General features: G+C 44.9%; 1 protein-coding gene and 1 long non-coding RNA gene across 2 annotated transcripts; one reads left to right on the top strand and one right to left on the bottom strand.

The window, feature by feature from the left end:
• kcnb2 (potassium voltage-gated channel subfamily B member 2) lies at nt 1-25,697 on the top strand. Its single transcript, XM_037280225.1, has 3 exons — nt 1-408; nt 860-1,545; nt 23,361-25,697. The coding sequence occupies exons 2-3, from the start codon at nt 961-963 to the stop codon at nt 25,191-25,193; spliced, it is 2,418 nt and encodes an 805-aa protein (XP_037136120.1). The 5' UTR covers nt 1-408; nt 860-960; the 3' UTR covers nt 25,194-25,697.
• On the bottom strand, nt 7,586-9,334 carry LOC119139572. Its single transcript, XR_005101380.1, has 3 exons — nt 8,768-9,334; nt 8,317-8,394; nt 7,586-8,217 (listed from the first exon to the last, which is right to left on the bottom strand). It is a non-coding gene; the product is annotated as an uncharacterized LOC119139572 (long non-coding RNA).
• Nucleotides 25,698-26,848: the final 1,151 nt, after the last annotated feature.

Below are 26,848 nucleotides of genomic sequence, written 5' to 3'. Positions count from 1 at the left end.
AGGGCGATCCGCCTGGTGCCGGCCAGTCAGTTCACCTCTCGCCAGGGAGCTGCTGCAGCCTCTCAGCTGCCTGGTGCCTGCCTGCCTGCACACTCCACTACAGCTGGACGCTTCATTCCGCGCACTCCCCCCCCCCCCCCTGCCTGCATTTTCACGCAACAAGCGAGCGCACGGATGGAGGCGGGACTCTTATTTTTCCCACTTTCGCCAATGATGGAGCGTTAAGATGTTTTGAATGCGCACACACCAACACGCTCGATTCGACGGCATGCGGGGCGCGCGGTCTCCGCGCGGTGCCTGTGGATCGCTCTCGGCCGCGGACGCTTGACTGAGGACTGGAGCGGGAAAGGGGGGATCCCATCTCAATGGAAGCACTTTGCATAGACAAATGTGAATTATCTTGGCAAGGTAAAACCAAATACTTTGTTTCAAATGAGCTATAGTGTTTGGAGGGGAAACCACTTTGAATATTACTCAGGAATTGCTCAAACTGTATTGCTATGCACTCACGGTCCGATGGAAAGAGAGATATTTGTTCTGCAAGTCAAGCAGAAGTAACATCATTTAATTCCCTCTTCGCATCACTTGTCTCGCATTGAGTTTATAATCGGGATATTATGAGTGGTAGCCTTGCACGAGGAGGCACATATGCAAGCCACCAAAAAAAAAAACTCCTTTGGAGAGCTAAAAGTCAGACACATTTTCTCAGCCGTGTAACATTAATGACAATTTACGTAGTTGTTTTTCTCGGCTGTAGCTTTTAACTTGCCCTCCATGAGAAATATCGACTTTTAAAGCAAAATGATTTGTAATATTATTGGATGTTTCATCATTCAAACTCTTTGCTCGATTTCCTCAGCCATGGAGAGACTTGCCTTAAAAGGACCCAGTGGCCATTTTTAAGCTCTTTTTGGTGGACTTTCTACATCGTCGCAAGTCTTTTGGGTCGTGTCCGTCGCCATGGCGGAGAAGCTGGAACCTTCCGGGATCAAGCCCGCCAACGTGCTACCCCTTCCCTCGGTGCCGCCGGAACCCATCGACATCATCCGCACCAAAGCGCGCTCCCGCCGGGTCCGCCTGAACGTTGGTGGGCTCAACCACGAGGTCCTGTGGCGGACTCTGGACCGGCTGCCGAGGACCCGCCTCGGCAAGCTGCGGGACTGTAACACGCACGAGTCCCTGATGGAGGTGTGTGACGACTACAGCCTGAACGAGAACGAGTACTTCTTCGACCGCCACCCGGGGGCGTTCACCTCCATCCTCAATTTCTATCGCACGGGCAAGCTGCACATGATGGAGGAGATGTGCGCCCTTTCCTTCGGCCAGGAGCTGGACTTCTGGGGGATTGACGAGATCTACCTGGAGTCCTGCTGCCAGGCCCGCTACCACCAGAAGAAGGAGCAGATGAACGAGGAGTTGCGCAGGGAAGCGGAGACCTTGAGGGAACGCGAAGGGGACAGCGAGTTTGATAACACCTGCTGTCCAGAGAAGAGGAAGAAGCTGTGGGATCTTCTGGAGAAGCCCGGCTCCTCTGTAGCTGCCAAGGTAACAAATCGAAAGGGGAAGTCATGAATCGTATTTGAATCAAAGCCGATTCCAAAGCTCGTTACTGCGGAGCGACTCACCTTAACTGGCTTGGCGAACACAATTGATGCTCTGTTGCTAACCAAAACAGCAGCATGTAAACCTGACCTTAATTGTGGAATCTTCCTGCATGATTCAATAGAACATTCTGCGGAGAGTCGTTCATGGAGATTCACGTTCACATAGACTGCTGACATCTGGTTAGTCCACAAAGTTCATAAAAACCGATTAAGGTATTCATTCCTTGTTAATTTTTAGCTAGCACTGATGCCAGTTAAGAGAAGCACACAATTTTTCCCAGTAAGCAGACGCTGGGAAATGTCTTCTTGATTTGTTTGACTCTTGACAACTGTTTGTACATACAATAACTCAAATCTACGACCCAGTGTGAGTCTTTTCCTGGCAGGCGACATTTCTTGTTTGTTATGGTAGCGCAGGACCGGGCTGTAGTTACAATCCTGCCTTGCTATGATTTAGCGTTTCATGTTAGGCTCGGATTTTTAAATCAGTCCTCCCAATCTTACGCGGATCAAATGTCAAGGCCGCCCCAGCGGTAATAAAAACGACATGTCCTTCAACTGGTCGTCATCCTCCGACGCATTGTGACTCCCCGCTTCTCAATTAGGTCAGTCACCCTCGATGAAATCCAATCACTGGTCGTATACGTCAGGTTTCAAGTATCCTGATCTCATCAGGGCAGGGCTGTGGCAGACCCGGATTAGATTGCATGTCAAGTGGATCATAAAAATGAGGGAATGGAGTCAGAGGTTTTATAGGGGTTCAATCACTTCCGGTTTTGCCGGGTTGTGATGATCGGGTTTTTCATAGAAGTTCAGTTTGGAGGTAGTTATTTGGTCCAGTTAAGTAGTGGGCGGGTAATATTGACTGGGTGTATTATTCCTGCACAAAGTGATTTGCGATTGGCAAGGATGATCTCAGAGCTTCATAATTGCATCAAGACAAACGGCGCTTAAACGAACGGACGCCGGAATCTAATTCTGAGCCAATTCCCTTTTGATTCAAAATTGCCAGCGAAATTTATATCTGTCTTTCTCCCGATATATGCGGGGACGCATTTTATAGGGAAATCCCGCCTTTATTGTGATTGTATTGACATTTTCCCGAGGGGGGGGCGAGAACGTGACTTAAATGGCTTGGGCGTGTGATCGCGCCGCGGAGAGTTGATTTGAAAATAGACTCAGGATGGCTGCGCCGTGAGGTCAGGGAAGCCTTTTAGAGGCCAAGGGGCGGAACCTCGGAAACAAAAGTGGAGACGCTTGTTTGTGATGTAAGCGCCGTCGTCTCCCCCTGTGAACGTTTTGAGAATTGAATCGTTGAGGGGAAAATAATACCCGGGGAGAAATATCAGAAATGCATTGGCGGGCGGGAGTCGTGCCCCCCAAGATGCTGACTTGGGTTTTTTCACAAATCATTTTGCATGAATAATAAATGAAATCATCACAGGGTGAGAAACGGTCCAATGCGGCAACTTTTTAACTCGGCAGCTCCGCCTGCTGGAATCACGCTCGTTTTACGGAAGGTTCGATCGATAGCCGCTGACATTTTAAGGCGGGAAATTGCAGATTGTTTGTTGACCACCTGCTCGTGACTTTATTGTGATAAGCGTGCCTGCCCACCGCTTGCTGGAATCCAATTTATCAAATCATTGCTTCATCTCGACCTTGTGAGAGTTATGCTTGTATGTTGGCCTTTAGCCCCCCCCCCTCCCACCAACACTTTCAGCCTCCCCGCAGTTGCATGAGCCCTCCAGCCACTCTCTAATCAGCGTCCCTTGCATTTGGGTACCAGCACCTAAATCCTCTTATCCAGCAATCATAATCAGATGAGACGGAACCTCCTAGATGCTAGGTAACTCGGGTTTTGGTGTTTATCGTCCCCGTGCCTGACATTCCAACTGAACTGCAGAACGTTTCTTAAAATGTAAAGAAGAATAAAGATCTTTGGTTGGAATGGAGATGGAACACAAGGATGGCCGTAAAACCCAGGGTGTTACTTTTTTTTTTTTTGCTTTGCTTTGCTAAATTGAAGCCTTTCATTTGCTTGATTACCGCCAAGAGCTCACACGTGGAAGAGTTACAGCTCGAGGCCCCCACCGACGGCGGCGGCGGCGATGCCTCGCACGTGTACCGTGATTTATCAATTAGGGCGAATGGGAAGCGACCAGGACTGAAAGGCCATCGGTAGAGTTTGAGGAAACGGACAAAAGTTGACGTCAGCAAATTGGCGTCGCAAAAAAATAAAGCTAGCGGTGGCAGGCAAAGTGATCATTCCGGCAAAGGCGAGGTGTCCATTACATGCGCCAACGATCACGAGCTGGCGGACTTTGAAACACACCCCGCGTCCTTGTGCACACATGCGTAGCTTTTTATTTGCAAACAAAAATGCTTAGCTCAGCTTTTCTACCTTCCAGTGCAGGAAGTTATTGCCACACTGACATCTCTCTCGCTCTCTCTCTCTCGCTCGCTCGCTCTCACGGTCGGAAAAGCTTTTCAGCAACATTGCCGCCGAGCCTTCACGTCCTCTTAAAGCTCTCCGGCTTGCCGGCGCTTCCTCTCGTCGCCTCTTCCCTCTCGATGGGGAGGACGCCGGCTTTCCTGCCCGACTAATTGCAATTCAAAGCGGTGTCGTTACATTCGGCGCCCTATCGATCACTTTCGGTTTTCATCAAAGTGTGGCCTCAGGTGGCTCCGTTTGCTGCGCTTATCAGTGAAATGTGCAAATTTATGGGCCCTCGAGCTCTAGAAGTTCCAATTGAGTGCCCCTTTTCCATTTTTTACAATACACTGTTTACATTTGCTGAGCCCCTAAAAATATGAACATAATCCGATTTTTGTCCACTTTCTGAAGTGATATGAGGAGATCCGCTTTCAAGCCCTGCCCCCTCACCTCATGACACATCAAAAACACAATTGTCATTCAAAGCAGCGCAACCGAAATGCGTTCCCGTCCCGTCGTTAGCCTTCATTTGTGTTTGCGCGGTTGCCACGGCGACCGCCACCCGTACAGCGATGACTTATCGACACTTATCGGTATCTGCCCGGGCTACGTGAGAAGGCAGAGCAGCTGGTACGTCGCCACCCCGCCACACCGCCGACCTCGCATGCAAATCCGAGGGAAGCGCTTTCGCTCATGCCTCCTTTTAATTTCTGCGTTTCCATATTTCCTTGAAGACTTCAGAGTGAGATCAGGACAAAGTTGAACTAAATAACGTCATAATCCGGTCTTCCTCTGATATTCTTCTAAAATATTCTGAGAAGCAGATTTTTTTTTTGTTCATGACCGATGTTTGACTTTTAACAACAGTTTCCAGTTCACGAGCCACAAACGAGGCGCTATCGACTCCAACCTTCAAGCTTCCTCTGGTGTGAAATTTGTCGGTCTCACTCGGCCCGCCCCTTAAGCGTCCTTCAGCCCGGTCACCTTTGCTCCCAAATCACTCGCCGCCTCAACTCGTTCCCGCAGCGGGTCACCCCCGCTGGGCCTGAGGCTTAACGGCGCCCCGGCAACGACCCCCCCCCCCCCCAAGTACCGTTTTTTTCCGTATAATGCGCAAAATGTAACTAATTTATTGTCCTAAAATCTGGGGTGCGCATTATACATGGGTACAAATTTTATTTTATTTATTTATTTATTTTTATCCAGATATCATACGGAGGCCGCCATTACAGATGCGCTTTCTTCTCTGCTGTTCACTTCAAACACGCTCCCTACGAACACAATGCTCTCGTATCAGACGCTTGCTCGATCACCTGCTCGTTTGCTGTCACAATGTACCCTACACAAATCCGAAACATTTCTTCGCTATTGAGTTTGCTAGCGCATGCGCAGTGATACTGACCGGCAGAATAACATCCGGTTGTTCCCAAAGATGATCTTTTTTCTGAAATAATTTTACGTTTACGGACTTAAGTAGGAGTCAAAATTTGGGTGCGTATTATACATGGGTACAGGCTTTTTTCCAGCATCAACATGCCATTTTTAGGGTGCGTATTATACATGGGGGCGCATTATACATGGAAAAAAACGGTATTCTTGTTTGTATTTTTTTATGTATTATTTATTTTTATATATACCGTATTTTTCGGACTATAAGTCGTGTTTTTTTTCCATTGTTTGGGTGGGGGGGCGACTTATACTCAGGAGCGACATATATGTGTAATTATTTACAAATTTTTACTTGGTCATTAACACATTACTTACTAGTATAGTTGATCACTTCACATGTTATGTTCACTTTAAAACGCATGAGGGTGCACTATGGCTGTGGAATAATTGGAGCCTCACTGACAATGAGTTCCATTCACTGACTTCCGGAGTCAGGAGATTTAATGATTTATAAGCTTATTTATGTTATAGTTATTTGATATATAGTTTATTTAGAGTAGCAACGTCTATGTTGTTAGACTTAGACTAGTTTCCGATTCTCTAGCAAGGCCGTGAAGGCAGCGGGGGGGAAGAGCGATCCAGGGCGCTTGCTTATAGCACTGTGTGTTGGCTCATATGTTGAGCTCTTGTTTTGTGAAATAAAGAGACGGTTACCAAACCCACGTCTTGCCTGGTACTTTGGCAATGCTACAATATAGTACGTAGTTATATAAATGATTGGAGCCGCAACTGACGAGTCTGACGTCAGCGGCGCATGGAGTTCTGGAGTCAACAGCTGTTTTTTTTTCGAGGACGAATATTTCGATGGATTTAATGATTTGGAGTGACACGGTTGGTTCGATAAAATTGTTGTTTATATTATAGTTTGATATATAGTTTGTTGTTTACACAAAGGATGAAGAATCCGATGGATTTAATGATTTGGAGTGACACAGATGGTTTGATAAATATGTTCTTTATGTTATAGTTATTTGAATCACTGTTAATGTTACGTCAGGCCCGTTCTCAGCTCCTCGCTTGTGTTTATGTCACGTTAGCATACCGTATCGTTTAGCCTGTTGTTGCTGATTCATGTCTGTTATTGGATTTTGTCAAATAAATTTCCCCCAAGATGCGACTTAAACTCCGGTGCGACTTATATATCCCCGTTATGGTGCATTTTATGGCTGATGCGACTTGTACTCCGGAGCGACTTTTAGTCCGAAAAATACGGTAGTTTATTCCTACACTGGCTCTTCCACTTTCTAGCTCCATTTATGTTGCGACCAAAGGGACAGATAGACACCATAAAGCTGGACTTAGCGGCAGATATAAAGTAGGCCTCTTAATAACACATTGGCACATTAACAACGCCGAGCAACTATGTGCAGTTATCCAGACTATAAAGCCCAGGAAATATGGATTCTCTGCCCCCCACCTCTCTTTCTGAGAATACCGACAAGAGATTAGGATGTGTTATTTAAATGTACCGACGCATTGTGAACGTTCAAAAGCTAATGCGGATTAGCAAGTATTAAATCAGTCGTGGAGGCAGTAATTTATCCAACCTCGGATACAAAGTTCATCCCGTCTGTTAGGGCTTAAATATTGATTTAATTTTTGCCCCCCCCCCCCAAAAAAAAGAAATGTAGGATTCTGTTTTACACAACGATATTTGAAAAGAGATTGATACCGTCACATCCGAGATGTGTGACAGGTTCCCGGACCTTCTCGCTGTGGATTAAATGTGTAAATCCCTCCTGCCTCCTGTCAGTCCGACGGACCCCCAAACCGATGTGATGTCACCCCCGCCTTAATCCCCCCACACACACACACGCACGCACATTCATGGCAACGTTCACAAGACAGAATTAAAGTGCCTTGTTCCAGTCTTGACGAATCAATTTGCGGCTTCGAATGCTAAACTCGGCCAAAGGCATTCTATTATCAGGAATTGAAGTGGTAGCAGTGGGCGGGACTTAAGGATTGTCAGTAAATGTACATACATACATATTGCTAATTCTGTTGAGCAATGTCTGCCATCTAGTGGTGAACACTGCAATTACAGCTTAAAACGAATCAGCTCCACCAAGCTGCAGCTTTACATTAAAAATGGTTGACTTGAGGCAAGGAGCTGTAAGAAGTCGAAATTGACAAACATGGTTCGGATCGATACTTTTGCCTCCATCTATCAAGTTTGTTCAATGTTAACGTCAAGCTTGTTTGGCAGTACAACGCAGTACAGACACACACACACACACCCTGTTTGTCAGATGGCGCTAAATGTTTAATGAGCATGTTGGCACAGCCCTGCTGCAGCACAACAAGAGAACACCTGAAAACTTGGTTTTGTATCTACTCATCAAGATTGTATTAGAAACATAACTTTCCATTAGTCCTTATAGGTTTTACTTTGCTGATACTTTTATTAGCCAATAAATCAAAATGGTGGCAATACTTTCTCCATTTATACATTGATATTATGTCCATGTATGTGTGTGTGTTTTGTGTGTGTCTTCTAGCCTCTGCTTGAACCCTTCAAATTGCCACCGTTCTACCTGCCGCATTAACAATTTCAGTAGCTGCTAATCCGTCACGTGCGATGGCGGCTATTTAAAGTCTCGTGTCAAATTTATCATCCTGATGGCTTCATCTTCGTCTCCATATAGAAGGAGATGAATTCACATCTCTGTGGTACAAATCTGTGTGGGATCGCTTGGGAGAAGGTCAGGGAATTGCACGGCGGCCCTGTTGTAAACAACAAGCATGCTAATAACAAAAGGCTCGTTAGCGCGCCACCTGGAATAGCCTCGGTTTCAACCGAGCGCCTTCCAACTATTGACTCACAGCAACGGGGCGCTCCCTCCGAAGTTCAGCTCCTCTCCGGCGTTATTTATAGCGGCCAAGAAAACCACAAGACGTAACCTAGACAACAGCAGGGAGATACTTTCACACTTGGAAAAAAAGCATGTCATTACGTCTCTTCCTATGACACAGCTGCGTGATTATAGAGAGCGCCGATTAACTTCAGAAGGCGATGGCGGAACAGATTGTTCCGATAATAACATTGATTTTTTTTTTTTCCCCCTTTCATCGTGCTAATCTGCACTCCGAAAAAAGTATTTTTCCTCCTCCGCGACGCGACCGCGGCGGTCGTACGATGATGAAGGGCATAACAATACGACGCGCACCGGCGAGCGACTGATTAGGGGGGTTAGAGGAGTAATTACGCAGCTGTGCGGACGAGTTAATTAAAAGGAAGCCTGCGCAAAGATCGAGAGGGCGACTGTCGACTTACAGCGTTTGATTTGTCTCCGTCGTTGCCTTGACTCGAAAAAGGTTTTTAGAATGTGGAAGTGTACCTGTCGAGCAGGTCACGAATACCGGGACCCGATAGCACAGTGACCGCGGGTCAGCTCGGGGAGCAGCTGCCTTCTGTCTGGACTCTGGCCCGGTTCTGGCTTTTAGCGTGTTTATTTCTAGGAAGGCCCAGCACCTGCTGTCTGTTCACACTGGGCTTTGGTTTCCATGTGTGGAAGACAAAGACGGGACATCCGTTCATTGTTTACGTCGTAGCAATTCAGTGTCCAAATCAGGATGTGCTTATCAACGGTTCTCCGCTAAAGTGTTCTTTTGGACTCGTTCTCTTACTTTCATTGGCGTTCAACCACACCTGCGTGGTCATGGTCGCTGTATCATACCTCCTCTTCCGCTAATATACCGCTCTGACCCTGCCACAAGAGCAATTGCGCAATCACCTCACCCCTCTCATGCTGTCATCACAGGGCATCGCTCCATCTCCACAATTAAGGCTTTTATGGCCTGGGTCGCCAGGTCCTCCCTGCGCCGGAGGAGGTGAAATGAAAGACGGAAGCTCGCAGCGGGGGAGAGGAAGGGACATCAAAAGACTGTCCGTCCTTGCTTTTATGCAAGCGGGGAAGTTTTGGGCATTACAGTTAAGAATGAGAATTGAAAGACAGCTTTTGAAAGTGGCTGAGTCAGGTGTATCCTTGGTTTTCTTTTCCCAGGAAGGAACCCCCTTGATTGCTTGACCGCAAAATCGACCTGCCAATTAATTTACCATGGCAAATTGGACGGAAGTCACGGGGGCCATTTTTATACATTTGCGCTTCTTTATGTGCAATTTATGATTGACCTTTTAAGAAAAAGTATTTTTTTTAAAAAGTCGTCGTGATTGTATCACAATGAATCATGCATAATTGGAACAAATCATCAAATGAATTGTATCACAAAATAGTTGTCATGAACCGCAATACAACATAATCGTAATGACTTAAACCACATTGTGATTGAATCGAATCGCATCACAGTGTGAATCGTGTTGTACAATATCTCGTTTTGTGAATATACGGTACCGAGCTACGGATCACACTATTCTCTTTGATTGTTAGCCGATGACTCCGATTATCATTTGACCGAAGCAGGAAATCAATGCAGCATGATGGAAAAATACCAATCATTGACGGAGCCGTTCGTTAAAATAGCACGTTTATCTCCGCTGTAATCAAATACGTCCCGCCTCATATGATATGGAGCTTTATCCGGGCTTTGAATTTGATGTGCGGACACTTTATCTCTCTAAAAATAGCCAAGCGTTTTGTTTTGGACACTGTGTATTGGAGTGACTCCCCAATTTTATGTGCTACATAACCAACCCCCCCCCCCCTTGAGAATGATTGATCTAAAGGGAAAATTGTGTTTCTAAATATACGTTTTTAGAGGTTGAATGTATTCTAAGGTGGAAACTGACAAGGTGGACCGTCCCTTGGGCTCTCTTGTGCCACACTGTACTTTCCCATTCTGAATAACTGGAATGACTTCTCTGTCCTGAGAACGATGATGATACAATGGAGACGTCCGAGTCACTGGGCTGCTGTGGAACGTTATTCTTTTCGAGCCGTCGTTTGCTTTGTGTGTGTTATCGTCCTCGCTGGCAAGAAGTCCAAATAACAGAGGTTCCAAACAGTGGAACAATGCTTTTGACAGGGAGCATTAATCGGCTTTTAGTGCCGGCGCTTCCAGCAGCAATCCCTGTTAAGCTTTTTTTTGTTAGTTTTTTTTTCTTCCCCTCCTTGTATTTACTTCCCCTGAACAATAACACGATATTAAATGTCCTGACCTGCGCTGGACCACACACACACAAACACGCGGAGTGATCGACAGTTTACAAAGCTTGGCGCCACCGTAGGCCTCCACCCAAGAGCAATCGCAACAACGTTCGCACAAGTTCCTCCGAAAGTCTTAATGAGATATTTAGGTAGAGCTTATAAATACCACTTGGCAACGTGAAAATGACAAAAACAGAATTCAAATGACTTCTCATTCGAATTGGACCAAAATTTATATTCCAGATGATGCTTTCTAGAGCCATACATAACAGCTAAGTCGACGACAACTAGCGCCACAGGCTAACGTAGCGGTATACATCCCCACTCTGTTCCCTCATGTTCGCTCAATGTCACGCTTACATTCCGTGCACGTCTCTCTTTATGGGGGCAGTGGAGGCCACAAGATGTGTAAGGCTGTCATATAATTGGACGGCGTTAAATTAGAGTCGCGCTAATTACGCACCGATGCTAATGACAGTTGCCCGTCACCCATCGGCAGATTCACGGTCACAGGAGGGGGGGGGGGGGGTTGTCATTGCTGGGCCCTCCAAGGAGATTGCAACTGGCGCGGAAGAACGGGTCCGTGTGGATGTTGATTACAGAGTAGGTGAAATTGTCTGTGTTAGCTTCTTGTGCTAACCGCCACGTGCCGTTTTCTGGCCGTGGCGTAAGAGGTGCCGCGCCGCTCCAGGTGTGACAGTGTCCGGGTGAAGCGAGATAAAGCCTCCACCACAAAAGCCATTTGGGGAGAGCTACAGAAACGAGCAATCATCATCATAATGCGGCTCCATTATCCATCTATGCCGCAATTTACCGATTCGGTCCGTTGGCTTGTGACTCGGCGCGGGCCGAACGTGATTTATGCGCGGCGTTTCGACACAGCCAAATGATCTGCAGGGCCACTTTATCGGCGTAGAGATTTGTTGGAAGCACTCCGCCACACATCGTGCATACATCATCTCCTAAATATGTATTGATTGGCCCTAAAGAAGACTTTGTAAATACTCTGCAAGCCACACAAAGCCTTGTACATGAGTTGGTGCAGACTTTTTTTTTTAGTCACCCATTTTTAATATTTATATTTTTGCAATGCATTTTTTTTAATTTTAGAAAGATGTTTGTGTTTTTATGGATTTTATTTTCTATTTTATTTATTATATTTTATTCAATATTTATCATATATTTATATTATGTTTGCTTTATTTTATTATATTTATTTATTTATTATTATTGTTAGTTGCAATACAAGAAAAAGTACATTAAAATTAAATGAAAATAATTTCAATTTATTTTCAATTTTATTTATGTATTATTTGTTAAGGTCCAAATCCCAATAACTGCTGTCTAATTTGAAAGTCCAAAAATGCAATGTCATCCATGTCCAAATGTGTTTTAGATGTTTCTTTTTTTTTTTTTTTTTTTTGCGGTACATTAATGATCCACTCTGTTATTCCTGTGAGGCGTCGGCTAATTGTCGGATATGTGAACGTGCCTAACGTCTGTTCTGGGAAACGGAGATTCTGAAAGCTCTTAGAGCAGCACTTTGGCTCCCATCACGGCCAAGCGAAGGCTTCTTTCAAATACACTTGTTGCGAGACGCACACAGCCGAAGGGCGTAATGGCTCTGCGGCGTGCATATGTGATGAGCACAAAGTGACTGGAAGAGAGAAAAAAAAAACATCGGATGCGAGATTTCAAGGTGTCACATTGAGATTTATCTTCCCAGTTGATCGATAGACTTTATTTTGCTAAGCCACACCCAGGAATTACATGCCAGCCAATCACAGCGTAGTATCATTAAACATTTGATTTATTTGTATTTTATTGTAAATGTTATCATTTTATATATATATATATTTATCTTGTTTTCATTTTAAATTATTTTTTGAATGCATTTTGAATATTACTTTAAGTGACACAAATGTGGTTCAGTACATGCGGGCAACTGTACGACTTGACCCAAACTGAACTCGGGATGACATAACGCATGATGTTGTGTATGTAGGAAAATGAGCGAGACACGCTGCGGGCACATATTGATAATAATCAGTTGGCGGTCAATTGCCTCTTTAGCTACAGACACAATAGCACATGGCATCCATAATTCATAACCCACTTACGCTCTGAGTGTGTGTACCTTTTACGCAGCCTTTTTTTCACAGGTTTAGAATGTGCCGATTTTCTGCCTGTTTCATCTATTTTTGCCTGAGGTACGTATCAGTGGATGATATCGGTATCATAGAGGAGTACTCGATAGCTTAAAATAAGCCTGATAGTTGCTCGGACACTAAAACGTCGGACGAACGTTCGTTGCCGTTAAGCGTAATAAGCGGAAATTTGGAGTGGTGGGTGAAAGACCCGCTCGGATAGAATTCTACGAACCACACACGTATGATCACACACACATAGGTCCTAAAAGTCTTGTCGTAAGCACTTTGTCGATTTCCCGCCGAGAGAAAACTCCTCCTGAAATTAGAGGTTGAATTTTGACTTTTAGCTTGATTGACAGATAAAATCCGCTGGCTGACTTCGTTTTTGCTCAGCTGTGGTCTTTTTCCATGATGTTTGAAGGATGGGGTGACATTTAGCGAGCTTTTGTGGACGAGCTTTTTGTGTCCTGCCAGTTGGATTATTGCCCGACGTGCGGTTGAAATCGCTGCACTTGTCAAATCCTTGAAAAGCACCAAGGTCCATCAACGGCTTACATCGACTTTTGGGGTTGCGTCTGCCCGGAAGACAGAATGATTTTGAAGTTACGCTTCATGTTTAAGAAAAAATAATAATAATTCCCTTATGTTGAAGTTAGCTCTTGATCTTGAGATACAACTTGGCATCATCGGCATGACAGTAAAAAGAAATGCCATACTGATTATGTGATTGAGAGAAGGCAGGGGAGACCAAGTATAGACCCTTGAGGGACACCACTGGTGAGAGGCAGTGTTGAAGACCTTACAGGTATACTTTATACTATAATTTTTTTATGTCGATTCTGCTAACTGATTCATCATTAGATTGATTTTATAAAACAACTTTTTTTAATCCCTTACAACAATTAAAATTTCAAGTATAACTTTTGACTGTTTTATATTTTCGATTCGGTGTCTTATGTTGTAATGTGTTAAAAAAAAAATATATATATATATACGTGCCGATTACGTGGTTAAACCCTTGAATTTTGCATGTTGTTGCTCCTCGAATAAATCAAAGTTATTGTAGCTGAGCTCCTCGACTGTAGCTTATCCTTCTCCTCCTCGCAAGTGATTTATTCGTTAATTAGCCGCAGCAGCGTGCTCCGCAGGCAGGGCATCATTTTCTCCGCTGTACCTTTATGTTTGCCATTGTCGTATGGCTTACATAAGCGCTGTGAATTTTTGTTTATTTTTATTTTTTTGGGTGGGGGGTGTAGAATGAATATTTGATTGGGGCTCTTAATGCAGAGCGAGCGTTCGGGATGAAGAGGCGGCCGGTGGGCGGGAGAGCAGCGAGCCGCATCGCCGTCCGGGCCTTTGGCATCGGGCCAACACGGCCAAGAGAGCTTTTACTGTACCCACTCTTCTACTTGTCTATCTGCTCTCTGGTGTGCTTTTCCCACTTCTTCGCCGAGTAGCTACCTTTTTTTTAAATTTCATTTATTGCCTTGCTGTATTTTCCCATCAGACTTTTACAGCAAGCGAACTGCAGTGTAGTCGAGTGGAAGTCACGGAACCGGCGCATGGAGCAAACTGCTTCTAAACATTTTGGAACCGTGGTGCAACCTTTCACCATCTTTCCCCACGCTTCTTCGCTGCCCTATGATTAGCCCCCCCCACCGGCAGCAGAAAACAAAACCTCTTGTCTTCCTCTTCCTCTTTTTTTCCGCATCCCTATTATTTGCTCTTCTCCAGCCGGGAGACACAATTAGGGAGGCCACCGCACCGAGTCTGTCCGCGACCTCCCCCATAGACAGGAAAGTGGCCGTGGAGAGCTTACAAAGCGTATCTTCTGGCCAGAGGGAAAGGGAGAAGTGTGTCCTGACTGTCCACACCTTTTGAGATTTGACCACAAGGGCTAATTAGCATGGTATTATGCAAAAGAAATGCAAAAGCACAAAAGAAAAAAAATTCCGCCGACAGGGATTGGACTCCATTTCTATTCAAACAAGATTTTATTTATTACGTGCATGTGAGAATGACGACAACCACGACGACATCCGTCAACGCTCGGTATTCCTGACTCAGCGCTTTTTTACAGTCCGCCCTCTGTTGTTCCCATGTGACTCTCAGATTGATGTTTAATCGATTGCTTTGTTCGCCGTCCAGAAAGACGAGTGTTTATTGGACATTGGCATCAGGGTTGATGAAGTCATAAGGTCCCGATAGGTAAACCGACATTTTGTCGTTTATTGCGTCATATTTCAGGTCTTCTGTTTTCACGACTCTGATTTAGATCATACTGCACAACTTTGTGTCCTCAAAACTTTTTTTGTTCCCTCCTGACGTGATCCCGCCTCTCGCATAAACACCGGCATATTTATATAAAAGCCAAATGACTTTGTGATATCATAATTAGCCGTGATTGATTCCCTCCGTCGGTGTTGTGCACTTTGGTTTCTAAGAGGATCATTATGCAAATTGACACAACTGTCAGGGGCCACGATACAAACTCATTAACGGCTTCCACAAAGGTTCCTTGTGAATTTTTTTTTTTTTTTTTTTACAAGACACCCCCCCCAAAAACAATGGGAGTTATTCTTAGCCGCCTCCTTGGCAACACCGTTGCCCTGCGTACACATCCATAGATACGAGCTCGGCGGGTTTTACCTCCCATCGGAGAGGGCGAGGAAGGAAGTCATGGTTGGTATGACTTTTCGAGCTTCGTAAAAGGTTCGTGTGATCACGACTTGGCCAGATGTTTGGCGATACGTAAGCCCTCCTGTAAACATCCCGCCGATACCTTAAGCTTCTTATGGACTCGTGACATACGATCGCTTACAGCTAAACACCTCCGGCTTATGTCGGCGCCGCTAACCGAATGTTGGGTCGAATGGCTTTTAATCAAGATCCGATTCCCAACTCTGGGCTAGCGGTAAAGGACGCAATTGGGTTTCTTGGACTTGGACTTTGATGCATAAAGATTCAATTAACACCATGAAAGATAAATGTGGACAGAGATTTTGTTCTGACAGTTGCCGGTTTGTCAAACTGATGTAGTACAGCGCCAACTACTGGCAAGGAGGATTTACATCAGTTTTTCGTCAGCCTCCATGAGTAACAGATATTTTGATATAAGATACCGATATCTTGTATTTGTAACATCCCTAGTTTGTACCGTGCTATTGTTAGCAATATTAGCGTATCACAAGCTAGCGATAGCGTGGGAATGGCCAGCCACAATTTTCTCTCAAGATCAGCTTCTCTTTCTTGAAGTTTTCCTTGAAATTAAGCCTTAAGGAACGAGATTCAGTTTTCGAGTTTGGGAGGTTATATTTCTCCTTGGGCTCCAATGAGTTTTGGTACAGCAAAGTTTACGACATCTCGTCAAGGATTTGTCGCTAGCCGCTGGCGTCTTACCTCCTTATATATTCTCGCAAACTTTATTTACCCGCTTTGACGGCGGCTTAATCTTGGTTACAAGATGTTTTTGAATGAATGAATTTTAAAAGGCTTATTTGAAGCCCTTTCTTTGGGGCCCTTGCAACCATGAGGTCACTGTTTTTTGGCGAGTGATATTCATGCGTGGGCGTTGGAGTGTGTCCGGATGAAGTATTTTCCCTCTGATTCCATAACAATATAAAAAAAAAAAAAAAGCGAGCGAAGGAGAGGGCACTTGGAAGTCCAGAACCTTTCAGACTAATAGAGTGCTCACATGGCCTGCCAACAAGGAACCATCCCAAAAAATATGACCGGCATAGTTTGTGAGGCGACGTTTTTTTTAATATCTACAATAAACCGGGAGTGGCATTCAATAGCTTGATTTTTTTTTTCGCTCTTATCTGAAGGCACTGCTTTTGACATTGAGGCACACACAGATACGTCCTAATGGTGGGAATCAGGCGGTGTGGGGGCGGTAAAGTGAAGGTCACCTTGCGTGTGGCCCCCAGTTGATACGCCATAATCTCCTCTTTTATTTTTTTACGGGACGCCACGTTCTCCGAGGAGATCCTCTGCTGCGGCTCTGAACACCTGATCAATACACTAAATCACAGCGTCTCATTATAGCTCTCCTGGGCTTGTGTGTATGTGTGTACGTGTGTATGTGTGTACGTGTGTTTTATGCCGGCCGGGCTTTATGAGGTGTGCCAATGCGCCTTTGGCGTGATTCAGTGCATATTTTATGTTTATGTGTCGTGCTATTATTTGCCCGGTTCAGAGCTCATCAACAAGACATCAAATTAAGGAGATTTGTCCAGGCTGACTCACCTTAGTATGTAGTTTTATTAACTTTTATATTTTGTATTATATATTTATATTATCTTTTTATGTGTTTTTATTTATTATTTTATAGTATATATTCTACTTTATTCGATACATATTTATGTTATTATTTTATACTATATTTATTACATATATATATATAATTATTATTATTTTTATTTTATTTTTTTTATTTATTGCAGGTTAACATTATTAAGCGACAAAAACATTTGAAGACTTTCTCCATGTCAGACAAAGTAGCGATACAAGAGAGTCTTAAGAATGAGGAGAAAATCTAAATCTGATCGTTAATCCGATTGAGCTCCGCCGTGGGCAGATGTTGGAGAGACTCCGCAGGGATCACAGGTCAGCAAAATAAACAGACACGAGGCGGGATGGGATGGGGGGGGGTAAGATGGAAATGGAACCTCATTTGTGTTGTTTACATCATCTTTTATGCCCTTGCTGCCACCTTGTCCGAATCATCCCATCGCTTGTCTTCAATTCACGGCAGCCATCTGGGCTCTCTTTGCAAAGACACAAACGTGTGTCCGACATTTGGGCAAAATTTAGATTTTTGATCGGTTCCACCAGCTTTTTCTTTGGCTTTTTCGGTGACTAGTGACGGTTGTTATTTTCTGGGGGGGGGGGGGGTCATTACCGGGGGTACTCTAATGTACTCTAATGTTGCAATGCAGAACGTGCGCTCTCTTCCCTATCTAATCTACACTTCAATTGAGTCCAGATTAGATTGTTTAATCAGAGTTGGCACATTGTCTGCCTGCCTGATAAACTGGCCCACTTGACTGCAGCTGCCGACGAGGACATCAGATAAAATAGAGTCAATCGCAAACACCCCCCCAAACTGATTGAAAGACCAAATTGTGCACCTCTTGGTCAATTTTCTTCCCATCCTCCAATCTCCTCAAATCGGACACGGCGGGGCTGCAATCGGACGTCGTTTTAATGAAACGACAATTCTTACTGAGGCGGTGGAAACCTTCCAGTTTCCATTTTTCTGGAGATTCCCTGCTGGCATCTCCCACGCTGGGTGACACACTCATCTAAGTGAAAGCTTGTGCAAGATTCAAGTTATTATTTCATAGGCAATAAAAGTGATAGGTGCAGGAAATGGCTTTTTCCTTAGGCGCACACACACACACACACACACACACTTATCTATAAGGGCTCCCACACATGGGATATACGGATGAGCGATTGCGAGCAATACCTCCTTTTTGATAACGGGCCCAGGTGTGACATTGTCTTTGTGTTCCTAGCGTACGGCGGGAATGTGTTGAGTCAAACGGGCTCAGTCGGCGAGTTGGAGGGATGAATAGACCGAATGCAGAAGTTGTATTTCGAGGGTCAGTCGGAGGTAATGCGAGAGAACATGCATGCGCGACGGAGGAAATGAGCTCGTAACGACATGCAAAGGCGTCGGAGGCTATAAAGGACACGAGTCAGCACATTTTCTCTGCTCTCGTTTCATGTTTTGTTTCCTGTGTATATTTCAGAAGGGGTGGGGGGGTCGGGCGTGGGAGGACAGAACGGTGGGAATGCCTGCGCTCATGCGCTCCATGTTTGGTGCCTTTCAAGGAGACACAAAGCCTTGCCAAAGCATTTGTGGCATTTTGTTGTGCCTGGTAAATTTTCTTTTTGTCCCTTCTGGACCACCGTACGTTCGGACCAAAATAGCACTTTCCCTTGAGCTGTTGCCCCTTTTGCCCCCCCAATCTACGGCACTGGGGCTGTGATGAATCCAAATAATTTTGGTGAAACCTTGTGTGACATTTGACTCAAAACACGTTTATCTTATGTTATGAGCACCACTCCCTTTTTTTATCTCCTTGCGTCTACGCATCGGGGTGTGATGAGAAACTTCAAGCGAGCTTATCTCATATCCATCTGACGGACCCTCACTTCTTTCATTCGCGTTCATGTGGATCAGGGATGAATTTGCCGTCTGCACTCGCACCTCTTTAAATACGTGAGGGAAATTAAATGGTGGTTTTCTCTCATTGTTTTGATTGACTTTCTTAATACAAGCACCTATTATGATTGTTCAAGTGTTTTGCTTTTATGGCTTTATTGTCTTTTGAATTTACACACAAACGACAGAAAAACGTGTAAACAAACAATATTTAGAAGCCGAGAAGCAAATATCAATACATAATAGCGAACATATATCCAAAGGTGGCATTTCAATTGATTTCAAGTAGAAATGTACTTGGCCTAACGGAGATCGGTGAATTCCTGGGCCGTATGTTCTCCCTTAATTGGTCATTTGTCTTTGATCACCGGCGTCTTTTTAAGGGGTCACAAGGGTTGCATTCTGGATATACAGACGAAGTAAAAAAAATAGCCAATTCAGCTTAATTAAGACATTAAGAGTGAAGCAGCGGCAATTTGTGTGTGTGTGTTCTCGCAATGCTTATGACTGCGCAAGTGCTTCAAATGCTGCAACCTCTCCTCCGCCTCCAGTTTGGCCCAAAGGCATCCACATGTTTTCATGTTGGCCCTCTTTGCCTCATTTCCCAGCGACATCACACGTAAGGAAGAAGCTGCAGCATTGCGGCATATCTCTGATTGTATTGATTCGATTTTCAATATTTTTTCCAGAATTTAATTTTTTTTCTCGTTTTACAAAAAGCCTCCTATTATCTGTTTTTGAAACAACATTACATTACATTACCCGTTTGGCTAGCTTCATGCTAACACATAATTGAAAACGCCATTGGCATGCTAATGGTTAGCATTAATAAAAGTGATCATCCTCCAGACACTCACACACCCCTTCCTGTGTGTGCTCCCTATCGGAATATTCATAATGCTGTGTAAGGCGTGCAAACCTTGCCCGCTGTGTGCAAAAAGGACTTTCACGACAAGTCCATTCAAAGTTGCCTGCTGTGACCGCCTGTGACTTGACGTAATGAAAGCGAATCAATATAATGTGACATTGATTGTGACAAGGGTGCGCAGGGGGTTTAGGGGAGGTGGTACAAGTGTTTTAGGTTGTGTCGTTTTTTTGCTTTGTTACCAAAACACACCCTGACAAATTTGGCGCACCCCAACATATCACGTTATACATTTTTGCAACAGTAAGACTGCTATTCCGCAATGATGGATCATGTAACTTTCTTAGTATGGCCACAAACACATTTGAGGAATCACTTAGCGAGGCATTAGCTTAATGTGCATCAGTGGGAAGGCACCGCAATGACGACTAACATCTTCCGGGTGGTGTCGTTAAACTTGAAATGGGTGCGCGGTCGGAGACAACCAGCGGACCGGAAAAAAGCTTATCGAATTTGTTTGCGACACCTAGTGGAGAAATAGGTGCAAAAGAACGTTGGACAAAAAGCATGAATTAGCTTAATGAAGGGGTTGCGTGGCTGGAAACACATACGAGGGTTGTTAGGGGTGCGTCGCCTAAAAATAAAATGATTTAGCGATCTCATTAATGGCGAAATAATTCACCGCCAATTCCATCTGCACCTCTTTTTCTTTACGGTGTTTTCTTTCTGTGGCCCGTGGGGAATTATTAGACTTTTAAAGGCGTGCAAGTTCCTCGAGGCCTTCGTCTGTTGACGTGATAAAAGTGATTAACTGCCGCAATAGAACACCGGCGAAGGCTTGTTAGGTCCGCACGAAAATTCACAAGCACCTTAAGTGTATCATAATGTGGCAGCGTTTTCAACTTTGGAGGAGAAAAAAAAAGTTTCATCTGCAGAGATTAAAGTAACCCCCTACGGTTTAAGGCTATTCTCTGGAAGTGTCACTGGCTAATTCCTGGCTGCTTTGTGGGCTCACGAGCTGGTCTTATCTGGCTTTAGGAGTTACTCGCACAACTTTGCAAAGGAAGTTAGGGTTGAATTTTTCAACACCTTTATCCGCAGCACCGCAACCCCCTGCCGACAAAGAAAGCATTGAAACGTAGCCCATTTAGCATATAGCTAGCTAGCTATATGATGATTTTACATCATAGAATAGTTTTTCTTTTTAAGATGCGCACCCCCTTTAGCAAACAAATATGGTGCACCCCAACCTGAAAATATAAGCCAAATTTCACTTGTTCAGCAATTAGCAACGTTGATGTTATGTCGTACATTAAAACATTTTAAACTGCGCACCCCTTTTATCACATGGTGCACCCCAAAGAAACAAGGATTAGAAAAAACAACTCAGCCTATTCCAATTTTGACTTTACGTCAAAGAACAGCTTTTCAAAACAAAAAAATGTAAAAGCCGTGTACCCCCTTTGACACACCCCCAAAAAAAACTCCAGCCCACCCCACCCCACAAAATCATAATATAGCCAGTTTAGCTTAACACTGCTTTGATTTTATGTACAAAAAACCGCCTTGTCCAAATAATTAAAACCGCGAACCCCCTTCAACACACTTTCGCACCCCTTTTTTGACACCACCGGTACCCTCTATAAAGCAGCAAGACTATTTCCCCCCACGTTACAGTTTCTTGTGCCAATCATCTGTTGCCGCTCCTCGGGTGCCAGCATGGCTCATACATTTATTCATGCGCACACATCACTGATAGAAGGAGAGGGAGGGAAGGATCTCATTAGCAAAGAAAGCAGCTTGTCTCGGGCGGTAAACAGAGTTCGTTTCATTTTACCTCCTCACCCACCCCCATTTTTTTTCCCTCCATAGGTAGACTCAGGAAATGCGTGAAGTTTTGAAAGTGGCAAACTTCTGAAAGGAGGAAAAATATGTCATGTTGATTTTTTCTTTTTTTTAAAGCCATCAAGGTGCATCTACAGTAGTTCAACTCTGAATTGTTCCACTTTTGGGGCATTTCCTGAATATTTCGGTTGAAGTTGTGTCATTGAGATCAAAGCATCAAAAACTTTTTTCAGTTGTTGATCCCCGGCTGGCGTTTAAAGTGTGCGGGAGTCATTTGAGAAGGCTTTAAGACAGGATATACAGCAGCGTCTCTCTCGCCATCGATTGAGCGGCTTTAAATATCCATCGATATCACAACCGCACGGCTAAATTTCTCTCGGGAGGCCGACTGCGGGAACGGCATCGCAAGCTGACAAGTTGAGCATGTGTATCGGTTAGCTTAGCATCGCACTCATAAATCTCGAAGCTGCCGACTGCAACGCTCGCATCCTGTTGGTGTCGTGTTCAAAATGTTTATTTTTTATTAAAATGTTTCCGCTGTGTTGTTGACATGGCCGCCGCATTGCCTGGCATGTTTGCGCCCAAGAAAGAATGTTCATAAATATTTCATAAGATCTTGCTCGGCTTCCTGCTTGTGCCCACAAACAAAATGTTTCTCGGGTATCATTTGAATAATAAAAAAAAATGTATTTACGGCTTTGAACGATTTTGTTTGCAAAAGAATGCAGCGGAAAAGCTTGCAGCTGGAAAGAAACACGGACGACCGCTAGGTTAGCCTCTTGCTAACAGTTAAGCTTGAGAGGTTGTGTCAGATGCAAATAATCTGTCCGGGGTGGTAGAAGAATTTACGGCGGTAATTCATTGGTTTAATGGGGTCACCAAACTGCCAGATGATGGAAAAGTACACACACATACACACACACACTCACTGGGATCAATGCACATTACCAAAAGCCATAATCGTCTGAATTGATTCTGCAGCCAAAAAAAGGCTCTCTGCTGAGAAACGGCTTCATTTACAGTACGCAACACAAATTTATCCAAAGTTGTCTTTCCAGTTGATTCCGGGCAAGGCAAAGAAGAGATCGGTGTCAGTCCAACCCATAAAATGTCCATCTTTGAAGGTTGTAGGAAAAGTCTCCAATAATGATCTTCTTAAATTGTTCGCTTTCCTCTCGTGCGAGTCAATCAAGTGTCACGACTGACCCGGCGTCACCCCGCCATCCATCTTGCCAAGATGTGCAGTCTTTTGGACGCCACGTCGGGCTCGGCCCGCGCTGCCGCTCTTAGCTTGCTAATCGCTTTTACCTTATCGGCATTCAGTGAAGGACAACATTTCTTCACCTGCGGCGTGACACCCGTCTTCCATTTGTGGACTGAGTCCAAATCAAACGTTTTGATGCTCAACCTTATAAATGACATCAATTTAGTCCAAGTCTTAATGACTCATTTAGTTCTGTGAATCCACCTTTTGCATTTGTATGGATGTTTGCTATGCATTTTGCATACAAGAAGGGCTGATTGTAATTCAGCAGCACGCCTGCGGTGCCATTTGTGCTCAGACCTTCACTCGCTCTTTTGATTCACATGCTTTTTATTTCCGGCCGCCTTTGTTTATGCAGATCGACCGTACCCAATGGAAATCAACCGGGTCGTACCTGAGCCATCAGATCCGATTTGAAGTTTGAATCTCTAACGTGGTGTTTCTTGGGTTTGTGTTTGGGCAGATTCTGGCCATCCTATCCATCCTGTTCATCGTGCTGTCCACCATCGCGCTATCCCTGAACACCTTGCCGGAGCTTCAGGAGAAGGACGATTTTGGCCACGCCATTGACAACCCTGAGCTGGCGCACGTGGAGGCCGTCTGCATTGCCTGGTTCACCATGGAGTACCTGCTGCGCTTCCTCTCCTCGCCAAACAAATGGAAGTTCTTCAAGGGTCCGCTCAACGTCATCGACCTGCTGGCCATCCTGCCCTACTACGTGACCATTTTCCTGACCGAGTCCAACAAGAGCGTGCTCAAGTTCCAGAACGTGAGGCGCGTGGTGCAGATCTTCCGGATTATGAGAATACTTCGGATCCTCAAATTGGCCAGGCACTCCACGGGGCTTCAGTCGCTGGGCTTCACTTTGAGGCGGAGCTACAACGAGCTGGGCTTGCTCATTTTGTTCCTCGCCATGGGCATCATGATTTTCTCCAGCTTGGTCTTCTTTGCCGAGAAAGACGAAGACGCCACCAAGTTCACCAGTATCCCCGCCTCCTTCTGGTGGGCCACCATTACCATGACAACGGTGGGCTACGGGGACATTTACCCGCAGACGTTACCCGGAAAAATCGTCGGGGGGCTCTGCTGTATCGCGGGCGTGCTGGTCATCGCCCTGCCCATTCCCATTATCGTCAACAACTTCTCTGAGTTCTACAAGGAGCAGAAGAGGCAGGAGAAGGCCATTAAGAGGCGGGAGGCTTTGGAGAGAGCCAAACGTAACGGCAGCATTGTGTCCATGAACCTCAAAGACGCATTCGCTCGGAGTATGGAGCTCATGGATGTGGTAGTGGAGAAAGGAGAGGAGAAAAGCTCCCTGGACAACCACCTGTCACCCAACCGTTGGGGGGGCTCCAGCAGGTTGGCCACCTCGGAGACCAACCTCAAGTCGCCAAAGAAGAGGAGCCTGGAGACCATGGCGGCGGGGCCCAACTCTCCCCACCACATCACCATCACCACCACGGGTAGCCCGCAATGGGGCAGCAAAACCCCGCAGCATCTCAACGTCCAGAAACTGGAGGAGATGTACAACCAGATGACCAAGTCTCAGTCCTTCACCAATCTCCACACGACCAGCTCCATGAGCACGCTCAGCACCACCATTGCCGGCCCGGGCTCGCCAAAGCGGTCCCAAAGTCCCGAGTCCACACAGAAGGAAGAACTGGAGATGAAGGAGGTGGACGGACCCAAGAGCAGACACCTCCAGGTACCTTCGCCTCTCCATCTAACCGCGGTTCAGCTTTCGTCGAGCGACATCCTCAAAGACGGCTTTTATCGATCCGATAACCGGGGCGATGGAGCGGAACTCCACATAGAGGAAGGGGAGAGTTTCGGTAGTGCCGTGGAGAACATTCAAAAATCTCTTCGTGGGAACAACGCTCTTAAAATTAAGACGTCCGCCGAGGGCCCACCGACACCGCCCAGCACCACGTCTCCTGGAGACATTAGCTCCAGCATCCTGGAGGAAGAGTCACCAGACGGGGAAAGGTTGCCTCTCATGGCCAGCTCGGAAGCGCTTATCCAGGCCGTAGAGGACGAGGAGGAGGCGGGGGAGACCGGCCCTCTGGTGGACACCCCACCCGGCGATGAGGGCCCGTCCTCAGACAACCGCCTGATGGCGGTGGCCGGTGCGATTGCCGTGCCCCGGTCCCCCAAGACCGCCGCCCAAAACTGCAACCAGGGCGAGAGGGAAGCCGACCAAAACGGACACAAAGCGGAGAACCACATTTTCACGTCCGACATCCACCTGATACCCGGGGACAGCGGGCTCTCGCCCGCCTGCGAGACCAGCATGTGACTGCGAGAGCCCAAACATTTCTGCATGGCATGGCAAGCCCCTTTCACTTGTGTCGTGGCGGACCGCCCCAACGACAAGGAACCCGTCCACTGGTGGAAACTATTTCCCCTTGTAAATAAAAGACAAGCTCCTTTTCCATTACGCAGATGAACTGATCTGTAAATAAGCATGCAAGATAGAAAAAGACTCGTCTTTTACGGTGCTTCATTTGCTTTGTAAATACTCGGACACGAAAGGCAATGACAATTAACGCGATTAAAAAAAAAGGACAATACCGTTAACAGCAATGTGACAAATGGACAAATGGACAACCATTGTAGCGACCTATTTATTAAAAAAAAAAAAACATATCATTACCTTTTGTGGAAAATGCAAAGTGTTCCCTTGATGAGCCTGTCATTTGTTCCTGTGTGTGTGTAGTAACGTTTTGCAAATTTCAAGTTCCGATATTCAGTCTCCGAATTCATGAGGAAGCAAAACAGCAAGCTTATATTTGGAAAAAAAAAAAGGGATCTTTGTTAGGGACAACTCAGGTTTTAGGGAGCTTGTGGCCCACTGCTTAGCACAGTTGTCTCACAAAAAACAATGAAAAATAATCACTTGTTTTTAAAGAAAAAAAAAACCGAACAATATTATATGTAAGTCAAAAAGTTTTTAAACTTAAAGCTTCTGGATTTAGCACCTTTAAAAAGGTCAGGAACTCTTGTAGCCATACGCTTCGTTTTAGCGCTGGAAATAAATCATGTACTCTCCGGCGTATTTACCTTTTCACAATTATTGTTAAATCTTAAATCATTTTGTTCAATAAAATAGTTGTAGTGTAGTTTGTGGATTTTAATCCATTCTAATAATTCAACAAGTAGATCGAGAGCCATAAAAAGCAATTGTGAATTACGACACCTACAGTATACGCTTTACAGTGTAAAGGAATCTAGTTTGTCAAATAAAGTAGAAATACTTCAGTTATCGATGGACCAAATCAAGCACACAAATAAGCTTTTGTCTAATCCACTAATATGACATGTAAGTATGGCGCCGTAGCTCTACCTTTATATAAATCTCCTGTTTATTTCGCAGGTCAAATTGACCCATATTCAAATTGCACTTTTTCGCTACCCAGCTTCTTCTGCTTGGCTTAATAATGAAATATTAACATTGAGATTTTTTGTCCTGGGTCAAATTGACCCGGAAAAACATAACAGGAGGGTGACAAAGTCAAAGTCAAAGTCAAAGTCAGCTTTCTTTTTTCAATTTTAGCTTCCTAATATTTGTGTTCATATTTGTGTGTGAATTTAATTTATTGTGTTTGTTGTTTTGTTTACATTGACAGAGAGCATCTCTTGTTGCCTTTGAATTCCAATTTATGGCTGGAATATTTTTTGGGACAGATGGCTGTGTGTACAAAATGCATGTTTGTATATGTTCATTATTTTAATTTATTTCCAATTTTCTGTCTTTTGTCACAAGCAAAGAAAAGAGGAAGGAGTACTTAAAGTACAAGATATAGTGTATAATATAATGTGTATTATGATATCTACAATATACTGCGTTGAGTACTGCAAAACTATGCAGGCCCAAAATTGTGGCACTTTATTTTCTTCTGTCTACGAGGGATTTGTACAGACAGACAAATGTATTTTTCCAATGTTCTATCT

This window comes from Syngnathus acus, chromosome 20 (genome assembly GCF_901709675.1).
Source record: "Syngnathus acus chromosome 20, fSynAcu1.2, whole genome shotgun sequence".
In the NCBI taxonomy this organism is placed as follows: domain Eukaryota; kingdom Metazoa; phylum Chordata; class Actinopteri; order Syngnathiformes; family Syngnathidae; genus Syngnathus; species Syngnathus acus.
This window is presented reverse-complemented; position numbering and strand designations above follow the sequence as displayed.

Bases quoted from the DNA above. Each gene is read 5' to 3' on its own strand.
- kcnb2 (XM_037280225.1), top strand. From the start codon at position 961: ATGGCGGAGAAGCTGGAACCTTCCGGGATCAAGCCCGCCAACGTGCTA. The intron at 1,546-23,360 runs GTAACAAATCGA...GTGTTTGGGCAG, and splicing joins GCTCCTCTGTAGCTGCCAAG to ATTCTGGCCATCCTATCCAT.